This window comes from Pectinophora gossypiella, chromosome 3 (assembly GCF_024362695.1).
Source record: "Pectinophora gossypiella chromosome 3, ilPecGoss1.1, whole genome shotgun sequence".
Lineage (NCBI taxonomy): Eukaryota > Metazoa > Arthropoda > Insecta > Lepidoptera > Gelechiidae > Pectinophora > Pectinophora gossypiella.
This window is the reverse complement of record NC_065406.1, coordinates 9,246,882-9,259,296: the sequence shown is the minus strand read 5'-3', so window position 1 is coordinate 9,259,296 and position 12,415 is coordinate 9,246,882. Positions and strand designations below refer to the sequence as shown.

Sequence of the window (12,415 nt, the reverse complement as noted above, 5' to 3'; positions counted from 1 at the left end):
TTAAATATTTTCCATTCTTCATATAAAATGAGAATAAATACGCAATTGTACTGGACCGCCACAATCAGACCTGATACAATTTACTTTTCATTCATATTTACAGAGCGCTAAAAAAACTAATTAATGTCGTCAAAGGGATAGCCTCTGTTGTACAAGAGTTGATTAAGCTTTATATTTTGACCGTTTTAATTTGAGGGAATATCCTCTCTTGGTGGATGTGGGGCTGCCAGCCGAAATAATTGAGAAATTGGCCGCAATATGCAGCTGCTCCTCAATGTATATGAATTAAATTGGGATTCCTCCACCGCCTCTACATCGATACTCTCGTCATTATCAAAGACATTGTTTCGGCGCCGTGTATGCGCCTCCTTCATTTATGAAATGCCTTGTAGTACGCTCACACAATATTAATAAAGGAGCAAAACATACAAAACGTCGGTTAATAATAAGATAACGTTTTTATTGAACGGAATTTATACTGTACCAACTATTACATTTGCCTACGTTTATATGCTAGTAGAGACCGATTTGGAAATAAAATATACATTTGTAACAGCTACACTGTACATTATAAAATACGAAACTAAACGACTAGTAGCTGCGGACTGCGGTACATCTATCTGTAGGTATATTATTAAACTTATATTAAACGTAATGCTAGTACGCTAGCAATATTTCATTTTATATCTTACTTTAGTTACATATTTGGCGTAAATTATTTTAGGAAGTCAAGACAATACAATTGGTAAGTAAATAACTTGTGCTGAAGTTTCGTCGCATGACTTCAGCGAACTTGGAAGATACATAGGAATAGTTTGAAAGTATGGTACACACATCACTATTGCCAGAAAGATTTACAATTAACTAAATAAGCACTATTTTAACGATAACAAGCGTATAAAAATAGTAATGGAAAGGCTAGAGGATCGAAGAATGCAGCGCTTCCCGCCACGAACAAGACGTCACGACCTCAGGGGAATGGCGAATGTTGAGCTGGATAACATTACACCTTTCAACACAACTACAATACAAGTAAACATCGAACAGTACCCTTACTAGAGAAATAGTGATTACTTCATAACTAGAATAAAAATAAAATATCATCACAATCTTACTAATCTTACTTAAAATAATAGTATAATTATTTATAATAGGTACTCGTTATTCGTGATGTTCGAAATACGAACGCAGAAAAAACAAAAATGAAATACGAAGTAATTCAGTTAAGTACAAAAACTTCAGACTAGGCTGTATGTCGTGAAGTCTTTGCCAGAGTAAAGAATAAATACATTCAAAAATGAATACTCTATTTTTTCATTAATATTATATTTTTTAAATTAGTGACGTGGCGTCCTGTCCCCAGCCAGTGACGAGAGACTGCGTTGAAGGAGATGGTCAGTAGCTCTAATTCCCGTAACGTGCCGACGCCCGGCTCCCCAGGTATCCTGCGAACAAAGAGAATAATTACACTATTTCTCCTTATATGGCAACACTTTAACTAAGTTTATTACGTTACACAATGTTTTGCAGCAGGGATTAGTTGGAATAGCTTGGATTACTGTGGATTTAAACAATGTGGGATGATAAAGAGATGTAGTGTTGCAATTTATTAAAAAAGTTTGCGTTTACTAGATATAGCTAGGATCATTACTTATTGGCTGCTTCTGCATGTATTCACTTTTCATACGAAGTCCGAAGATAAAAATGATGAACTGGTACTAGATACATTACTAGAAACGGCATAAGCCCTGTGTCGATTTTTACAACATGACCGGGATGCGGCGGGGTGATAAGTAGCTGAACGGCCAGCGATGAAGAAAACATTCTTACTTTAGAACTTGAACGTATAATCTTAAAAAATTGGTGACGTAATTAGGTAGGTACCTATTTACTAAAATATAATTTTGTACCCTATGCATTCTTAAACCCTTTATATATTCTTAAACAACTAAGAGCAAAAGTCATAGAGAAAGGTTCATTCCCCGCGGACAGCCACATTACCTTGTCCCTATTTACGTTTACATTTCTTTCCATTTTGTCCCATTTTATTTCTTTTTGCTATTCAGTGCAGGACACAAACATGGCTTTGGTGGCAGTGAAAGGGCCGCCCGACTAGTCATTACCACCGCAGACTTCACTCATTTTGAATTATGAACGAACGTTTCAAAGTCGTAGACTTTTTGTTTAAGTTCGTCCAGACTATCTCAAATTGTATGTTCTCTAATAGCCTGTGACAGCGTTATAATGAGTCATTTATTACAAAATTATAGTTGATAATTATTCTCGATAAACTGATGTAGGTTTGTAAAACAGACATTTCTATTTAAGTAGTATATAAAACTAAATTCTTCAGTAATTTAAAAAAAATGTTTCAACTGAGGAAAAAAAAGGAAAAAAAAACGACCCTTACGCCTGTTGGGACACAATATGTACTCTAACTAGAGAACAACACAATATAAGTCGAGAATACTGTTCTATTTGACACCAAACAAAATTACCCTATAGTGAGTGATTAAAGGGTTTACCTTTTACGACTTTAATCAATCATAGTGAAAAATACATTTGATAAAAATAGTGTGTATGGTCTAAGTATTCCTACCATATAGTTTTCTTTAAAAAGTAAGAACATTGAAATGTTAAAACACATAATAACGGGTTCTTACCGCGTTTAAAGCAGGGATATGAGACTCCCGATATTTCGAGATTGATTCTACCTACTCCACTCCAATCTCATCAGTCATCCCGTGATCATGGCACTTACAACAGTGTCGAAATGTCGGGAGTCTCATATCCCTGCTTTAAACGCGGTAAGAACCCGTTATTATGTGTTTTAATTATGATAATATCCGCGTAAACTTAAAATATTGCATTGTTATTACGTAATCTGTGGTACCTACCTATATATTTACTTTTCCAGGTAATATAATGTTATTTTTGGTTGCATTTCATTTTCACTTCTGCAAACACTTAGCTATCCCTTTATATCTTCGATTACAAACGGGTACCACTTTCTGCCCTGTCACAACTTTGACACGACACATAAGTACATTTCCCTTTACCGGCATTTTATCTAATGCATAGGCAAATACGAATATGAATGAATAAGGAATGAATATGTAAATTCAGTATCTATCATTCTGAGTAGCAGCGAGTAGCACTGCGCTACTGTAATTGTATTGAATTGACTCAGAGCACAAGCTAGAAACCATACCCACTTTAGACATTTCTTCAATATTAACTTCACTCGTTGTTACTTTAATATAGGGAGTTAGTGACATCGAAACGAAAATTAAAAAAAAAAAACATTAAAAGAATTGAATCATGAATTTTCCGACAGAAAATTTTATTTGATATCAACTCAGAATCATAGTCTGAATCATCCTCCATAGTAATCGTTACGGAGTGACTAACACCCATACTTTCTTTTATGGCTACCTTGTACGGGGTGACAGTGCCATTGCAACAAAGACTGAGGTGGATAATTCAGCTCATTATTCTGAGTTAATCGAGTGAATTTTCCATCACAAAGGTATAGAATTGAAAATAATTAAAAAAACAACACAAAAATATCACAGATTTTGAAACAGAAAATTCCACTTGATATTTAACTCAGAATCATAGTGTGAATTATCCCCCTCAGTACTCGTTACGATGTCACTAAAATCCTTGAATGTACTCTACGTTGAATACCTTGGCTGAAATATCCGAAACCAAACACTTAAGGATAAGTACCTTAATTCTTTTACCTCCTTTCATTCATCTCATTGATACTTTAGCAATATCTCTATCGGATTGGTGATCGTCAGTGAGGGGATTTTGTTTAGAATGAACATAACGGAGAATCTGATCTCGGTTTTCTGATGTTCTTCAAGAGGAGTCTGTGGCTTGTATCTGCTTGCTAGCCATGTTTGAGGATAGCAATCCTTTTAACTTAGATTGAAAATGGAACTTGAACTAACTTAGAATCGGACCTCGATTTCTGACGTTCTGCAAAAAAGTCTACTTTAGAGCGTACTAGGAAGATAGGAATCCTTTGAACCTAAAATGGTCATATGTTGGACACAAAAACACAGAATCGGACCTCGTTTTCCGACGTTCTGCAAGAAGAGTCTGTTGGCGACGGCCTGCCGCTGGTTGGCCTCGCGCATCTGCTTGCGAGCCACCTCCAGCATCAGCCGCTGCCGCAGCACCTCCATCGGGTTGTTGATCGACAGCGACGGCATCTTGCGCTTCGCCCGAGCGCGCCCTTCATGCAGCTCTGACAGCCTCTGGTCAAATAAAAAAAGTATAGTAAGACACAATATTTATTATAAGTTGACTGTTTCACTTTCGGGAAGACTCATTTATGTCATCATCATCAGCCCATTAACGTCCCCACTGCTGGGGCACGGGCCTTCCCTATGGATGGATAGGGAGATCGGGCCTTAAACCATCACGCGGGCCCAGTGCGGATTGATGGTTATTAACGACTGCTATTGCAGCCGGGACCAACGGCTTAACGTGCCTTCCGAAGCACGGAGGAGCTCGAGATGAAAACTTTTTTTTTGTGGTCACCCATCCTATGACCGGCCTTTGCGGAAGTTGCTTAACTTCAACAATCGCAGACCGAGCGCGTTTACCGCTGCGCCACCGAGCTCCTCCTCATTTATGTATTGTTATGTAATTAAGTAAATAAACACCTTTTTAATTTTATTAATTTAAATATGCTAGGGTGGTCCCTATTTTACACATTACGAAATAGAATTACTGGAACATACTTATGTGAATCAAAACTTATATTTATGTTTCTGCCGCCAATATTATATTCATGTCTGATAACAATAAGGTCTAAACTGCATTATATATAAGTTTGTATAAATCTTAGAAACTGTAAATAAGAACACTTGCATATGAATAAGACCGACTAGTTTTTTTTCTATGTACTTATTGATTTCCGTGTGGTTTCTACCGGGTGAGAGCCTTCAGCGCTCCCCATTTGTCCGGCCAAGTAGTTAATGCCATCTGCGGCAAATCTACAATAAGTTACGTCAAAAAAAAGTGTGGTTTCTGTCCTGTGTTAAATGTACTGTACCTGTCTGTCTGTGTATGTGGTGTCCGGAAGTATTAAATGTTTCTTTCTTTCTAAAAATGTGTAGCGACGTGGTGAAGTCTACGCCACCTCAGCAGCTCTAAAAGAAGGCTTATGCCCAGTAATGGGACGTTTACCTACTGATGTAAATACAGAGTCGAAGTTACATGAGTCATGTCAGCGCCTTTGACTGCTCAATAATAACCGTGACACCAATTGTTATGGTTCCTAATCCAACTCATAGCCCACACGATAAGAGACGAGACGTTAAAGACTTCGGTTCCTTTACAATTATAACCTTACCCATGTTTAATAGGTGAGCTGCAAAACGATGATTGATTGCAACAATGGCTACCCACATCACCAGAGTTCACGCATAAGTGTGTAGATCTCGTGTACAGATTATTTTGGCACTTCAAATATACATTACATAAATAATAATATTAAATAATAAATTTTAGTTATCCGTCATTAGAAAGATGAAATAACTTCGGTCTGAGTCCTCCCTCAGGGATTTCGGTTCGCTTAAATTCATTAAAAGTCGTTCAGACAACCACCTGAGCCGTAGTTGGCGACCATTTGTCCTGCCAAATAGTCGCTTGAAGCAAAAATTACAATAAGTCACATACAATGAAAAATAATAACGTACGTAAACGCGTATTTCCCACCGGGGTAAGCAGACACTACGGAATTCCACTTGCTTCGGTCCCGACACACTTCAGTTGCTTCTTCTTTTTAAAAATAAATACGTTTGCCATTATGAAGCATTACTGGGAGAATAAAGTACTAATTAAGGACGTAAAATATTGTTTATATTATTAGAAGTAATATTTGCTTTTGTTTATTCTTATAGTGTAACTTAATAGGTAAAAAATCAACCGAAAAGTAATGAGTTGGTAGAGCAGTTGTTTTTCCATCCGATAGATTTTGAGAGAATGTAAATACAAATCTTAGCTAGGAACTTGTTTTCTGACGACTTGCGGTTTTACCCGCCCCTATAGTGATTACGGGCGTGATTTTATGTGTATTGTATGTAACCTCGTTTGACGCTACACATACTGCTATATTATTTTTCCTTCCCAGGACGAAATACATTCAAATTTGTAACCCTTTGATAAAAGGAAGGGTGATAATACAATTGCTATAACGAGACGACGAGGAAGAAAACACCTCTCTCTTTATACTTCCTCATCTACTTATACTCGTGTATAATGAACAGAAAATAGATTGCATTGACCCAATTTAATATCTAAATATATAAAAGGAGAAACTGACTGACTGACATATCAACGCACAGCCTAAAGGGCTAAACGTAGGCACTTGAAATTTGAAAGGGACGTAGCTTAGGTACCGTAGAGGTGCACTAAGAAAGGAATTTCCGGAATACCCACGGGAACGGGAATTAGCGGGAAAATCCTTTTTTATGAAAAATCTAAACCGCTTAAAATATTTGAATATTAATATTGTTAATGTCTTCAATATTGCTATTTGACATGTGTATACACTGCGCACTTACTTATATATAAGTATGAGCAAATGTCAACTTGCAATATTGCTTTTTAGATGAATTGCTTCGATGTGGCCTTTTTAACTCCCCAGAACTATAAAGATGTACAATAGGAATGGTCGCAAGTTAATTATAGTTATTTTAGAATATTCAACGAACAGCCTCCGTGGTCTAGTGGTTAGAGCGTTAGGCTCAAGATCTGGAGGTCCGGGTTCGATTCCCGATGGGGACGTCGAAATCACTTTGTGAGACTGTCCTTTGTTTGGTAAGGACTTTTCAGGCTTGAATCACCTGATTGTCCGAAAAAGTAAGATGATTCCGTGCTTCGGAAGGCACGTTAAGCCGTTGGTCCCGGCTATTAGCCGTAAAAACACCTCCACCAACCCGCAGTGGAGCAGCGTGGTGGAGTAGGTATGCTCCATACCCCCTCCGGTTGATTGAGGGGAGGCCTGTGCCCAGCAGTGGGACGTATATAGGCAGTTTATGTTATGTTATTCAACGATAAATAGGTCAAGTACTATACAATAGTACAATTCGTTTAAATAAACTAACAACGTAATTGAATCAGGAATTTTCCTAAAATTAAGTTAATATTATAATGACTCAGTATTTATGTAAAATAACAAATATGTAGGTACCCATGTAGAGTCGATGTAGACAATCCTACATAAATCGGTAGGTACCAAATATAATACGTACCCGCAATTATATCGAAAACACCTCGATATATTCAAAACAACCGAAATTGAGCTTTAAAATATAGAAGAGCATCAAAATTATATGCGAATCAATATTAAAATTATCGCGAAATAATATAATTCATGAACCAAATATACAGTTCCGACCTGATTTTGACATTGACTAAGTATCTAAGAAAGTACAATTAAATATCACATTATTTATTTGAGGTCTTTATTATTGTATTTACATTTTCATGACGGTGTCATTAATAATAATAATAATAATTTATTTATTTCACGAAACATGTCTCATATGTGTTAGTAAAGTTATTCTAGATGTTAGTAGCTTTATCTAATATTCATCATTTAATATTCGTCATTGCTTGAAATTTACGTTTTAAAAATATTTCACTCAATCGTGCGCGGCCGTCGATTCATCTAGAAGGCAGAGACGAATGACCGCACTGTATGAAACTAAGTTATTGAGCTATAAAACACTATTAAATGCTTTAAGACACTTGTAAATAAATTGCTGAGTCAAGTGAAAATTATAGAGAAAAATTACGCGGATTCAATTCGAATAATAAATTACATTGTAAGTAAGTAATATTATATTAATATTAATGTATCCAACTTCACACGTATGAAAGCTATATAGCTAATTAGATATGAACTATGCAACAAGCTTTTTTGATAAAAGCAATAAATTTAACCGTGTCATGAATAAACGTGTTATTCCGAATGTAAATTTGATATGGCTAATTAAGAAAGAATTCAGTGGCGAGAAACGAGGATTTTCTATAAAAACCGTTTGATGTGAGAGGGATCAAATTAATCTAGCTGTCTCACTCCGAAGTAGATGTACTAAGTACTACCGAAATAAAAAAAATATAATTCTATTTCTTGAAATTTTCAACCAAAAACGATTTTATTTTACTACTCTGTTTAGATTTAGATATTTTACAGCTTTTGTGAGTATTGGAACTTGTTCTAAATTCCTTTTAGAGTAGCATCGGCAGAGGAAAAAGACCTGTTTATACTAAACCGAGGAGCACAGCAATAACTTTAAAACGAGATCTGTTAGTAGACAGTCCTATCTCTGACATTTCATCGCAAAAATATTTTGTTTATCTCGTTTGGTCTTATCTATACATACTATCTGTGGGTAGTAACCATAAATATGTCTAGATAAAACTGGATAAAGGCACACTACCTAAAAATATTTGTTTATGATCCACTAATGCGAATTTGTCTCTCATATCCAACCTACACGTGTACTTATTACAGGAAGTACAAACAGTACAATATTCAGTTTCATAGGACACAGTTTAAGCTTTGTACCTTCAGAAGTGGCGGCATTCACATTACGCCCTGATGGGTTATTTGCACGGTGTAATCAATATTGTCAATCAAACTCTATTACACTACATACAGAACGCGTCCTCGTCTCCCCCGCTAGGTACCGTAGTACCTAATAATCCCAATAGTTGCGTACAACTATTGGGAAACATCTTACTGGAATTCACTTTGTCTTTGTTTACAACGCTCTGAATGTGGTAGACTAATGTGTATCACGTTACGACTAAATTGACTCAATCGACTTCAAGTGAGTCGCACTCGAACATGTAGCGAATAGGTTCCTTTCTGAATACTTAGTGGTTATAACTATAAGTGTATGTTTTACATTTGAATAATTCGGCGAAATTGCGTACGATTATTACTTACCTATCGTAATAGATGATGTAAGCTTCAGTACCGAATGATACCTAGTAATCACTGGTTCGTGAATCCACAGCATGTAAAATTCAGTCACTCATTTTTTATCCAATTCAGATCTAGAGAGCTTTTGCTCTAACAATTTGCGATCGCTTCGATTGCGAAGCATTCAGAACGAATATAACCGTCTATTCCTATTACTTTTGCGTATTTTTTCTTCCAGTGCACGGGAAAGGGCGAATCATCTACGTCAGGTCTCGATCTCGGTTTGTTGAACGGATGAAAAAATGAAACAATTCAATTTTTAACAATGTTTATTGCGATATATCTAGCACAATCTACAAGGCAAATGTTAATTACCGCAATAGGCTGCGCTTCCACTAGTTTCAAATTAGGTTTAGATATCATTGTACCTACAATAGTCGTATTACAAGCTTATGAGGGACCGTCTTCCAAATAGATACAATTCGTAACTAATCACTTTCTACATACAAGAATTCATCTACATCAGCATTAATTATATATTAATTTTAGACTTTATAATTTTTAACAATATTTGAAGACTACGAGCCTACGATACTTTTATACTCAAGTACATATTTATTCAATTTTCTATGAAGTTATTAACAATGGAAGAAATTTGGCAAGTTAAATGTTGAATGATTTGGCGTAGACTGGGCAGCGGGCGCGTCTTAGAAGAATCTCCCAGATTCTAACGACGGTGCCCATTGGAAGCCTGTTGAATAATAAAATACTGTTATTTATATTGTAACGCTTTTCTAACTTCAAATACCTACTTGTTTACTACTTAAAGGGTAATATTCAAAAGCCATCGAAATTGCGTAATCATCTAAGTAAATATAAAATGCCAAAAAACTTGTGTGGGTTTTATTCTATTTTATTATTGATATTGGTGTAAATAATTTACATATATTTCATTTTCGAACTTTGGATGAAAAGTTGGTCGACTGATGGAAAATATCCAAGTACAATGAAAACTATATCCAGGAATTTATTGCAGTCAGTCAGTCGTAACAGGTTTCATTTCAATGTAGGGATTACATTATTATTTACTGCTGTAGCAAAATAAAATAACGAATCATCAAATGTATCTGATTGCTACGAATGCCTAAGTACCGCAAATTAGTTTACATAAATTGTGTCTGTAGGTTTATGTAATAAACGGTCGAGCATTGTATATACATAATGGCTATAATGGATCGAATCAGAGTTTCGTGATTAGAATCTTGTAAAAGCGCTGGAGACATTAATATGGCCGACTTGCGGCCAAAGACACTTCTACGCTAATTTGATTACTGTGGCTTTAACTTTACAAAATGTGGGCCTCATTGCTGCCTTTACATTAGCACTGATGTAAAATTTACAGAATGTTCGACACGTGCTGTGTTATTTATGGGAACTCTATGGGATTGCGGATAAGAAATTCATTATAAGGTTCTCTAATAAAATACTTATGTGATCAGCTTCCAAAATGATCAGTTGGCAAGTGATTCGCTAGTGTACGTAAAGTATTTTTTAGTTTTCCTAAGACAATAATCTTTCTATAGTTTGTTTAAAAGAAGGAGTGTGTGATGACATAGTAGGTACAAACATCTGTATGCTATCATTAACATTTTGCTTTTTTGAGTAATATTTCTAAGTTAAATAGTTAATATTTAAATCATCACTTTTGAGTACAGTATGAAATCGTGATGAACCCACCTCGTTTGCCGATGTCGTTGAGATAGTTTCTGTTGGCGGCGGCCCTCAGCGCCTGAACTTTCCTCTCCTTCTCGAGGCTCAGTTTCTGACGCAGCACAGACATCGGCAGGTCGATGGACAGCGACGGCATGCGCCGCTTCACGCGCCAGCTCCCGCCCTTCCCCACCAACACACGTTATCGACATAATGACGATACAGATCGAAAATATCGCATAGACAGGATGAGGACCCGGGTGTAATGGTTAACACGCTCCCAGTCAAGAGCAGCGGGTTCAAATCCTGTCCGAATCAGAACTTTTTCGATCTAATTTTCTCTTTGTGAACATACATTTCACAGTTCACTTAAACGACACGGTCTATCCTTTTCACACAGCACGCGGCCACTAGCTAACATTTGATTTACTACCAACTTCGTTTAGGTAATAGTTTCTTATAAGATACAAGTGTAGTGTGAAGAGGACCTTAGACCGTTATGTAGTTTTCAAATATAACCCAAACATTACGAGCCTGACAGCTAGGCTTACGCTACGCATATTGGATAACGTTTCCAATAGATTCCAAGGCATTATGCCTCCTACACCTAAAGAGCATCATGGAAACGACCTGATAGCCTAATTTTGTTTGTCACAGAAAATCTTCAGTCGCCTTGTAGCAATATTTACAACGTTTGCCTGACATTTGTCCCTCGTAAGCCTATTTCCAACTCCGAATATACTTTGTTCTTTGTTTCCCAATAATTCGTTGTACAATACAAAGTATCTGTCTATGTAGTATGAGCTTGTTTACGTTATGATATATCGTTTCGTTATAATGATCTAATATGGTATTTTGTTTCATTGTGTTATGTACATTATGTAACATATTTCCATGTTATTAAACTCGAATCAGAACGTCTTTTGCATCAAATTGATATTGGGAGTAATAATCAAACTTCTGTGATTACTTATAAAACGTTTATTTTGGACCTAACTCACAAGTCACAACAATATGTTTACAACATTTTTATGTAATTTAAGAATAAATTTGTACACGACTGTGCTTTAAGAGTAAGGCAGGCGATGTGTCCGATGTGTCCGGGGCTTAGCACGTTCAGTTCTTCAACTTGCAGTCGTTACTCCACGGATCTACGAAATAAAATAACGTAAGTACGAGCACTGAAGGTTAAATTCTCTAAATCGTCTCATGCATCAGCGAATGTTTACTGCTACTGTCTACTCAGAATGTTTTTATAGTTCTAGCTCAATGAAATTTCATGCAGTATTCTTGTATCACGAAAGGTGAATATAAATCTACATCACTAGCAATTTGGAGATGCAACTTTCTTGGAAAACAACGAAGGTGCATTTAAGTAGTCAATGGCAATACACCCGAGAAAGCTGATCTGGTGAAACATGCCACTCTTTATTTTGTTATAGTCTTTTTCTGGCATTTATATACAAATTATATTTCCAATTATATCTAACCTCTTTTCCCAACACAGTTGAGGTAGTCCCGGTTGTGGTGAGCTATCTGTGACAGGTAGTAATTATAGGCTCCTCGCTGCAGCACCTCCACAGCGGGGTTGACAGAGAGCCCCCGACGCGGGCGCATCCACACTCCTGCCTTCTTTAGCACCTTGCAAACATTTACTGTGCCGTAAATACGCGGAACTTTCAAGTTCATAGAAAATGCAAGTTAAATATTGGCTCTTTCTAACTGTTACTGTAGTGTAGACAATTTGAA

General features: G+C 36.4%; 1 protein-coding gene across 5 annotated transcripts in view; it reads right to left on the bottom strand.

Moving 5' to 3' along the window:
- Window positions 1-439: 439 nt before the first annotated feature.
- The window catches only part of LOC126381807 (diuretic hormone 41), a 96,368-nt gene continuing 84,392 nt past the window's right edge, over window positions 440-12,415 (bottom strand). For 3 of the 5 annotated variants that reach the window (XM_050031301.1, XM_050031299.1, XM_050031302.1), the window contains exons 5-6: window positions 4,082-4,268; window positions 440-1,445 (exon numbers count right to left, since the gene is read on the bottom strand). In XM_050031301.1, the coding sequence (XP_049887258.1) occupies window positions 1,405-1,445; window positions 4,082-4,268 (228 nt within the window). In that variant the 3' untranslated portion in view covers window positions 440-1,404. Of the gene's footprint in view, window positions 1,446-4,081; window positions 4,269-9,278; window positions 9,708-10,693; window positions 10,851-11,632; window positions 11,818-12,156; window positions 12,308-12,415 lie in introns of those variants that run through there. The other 2 variants (XM_050031303.1, XM_050031304.1) reach the window with 2 other exon arrangements.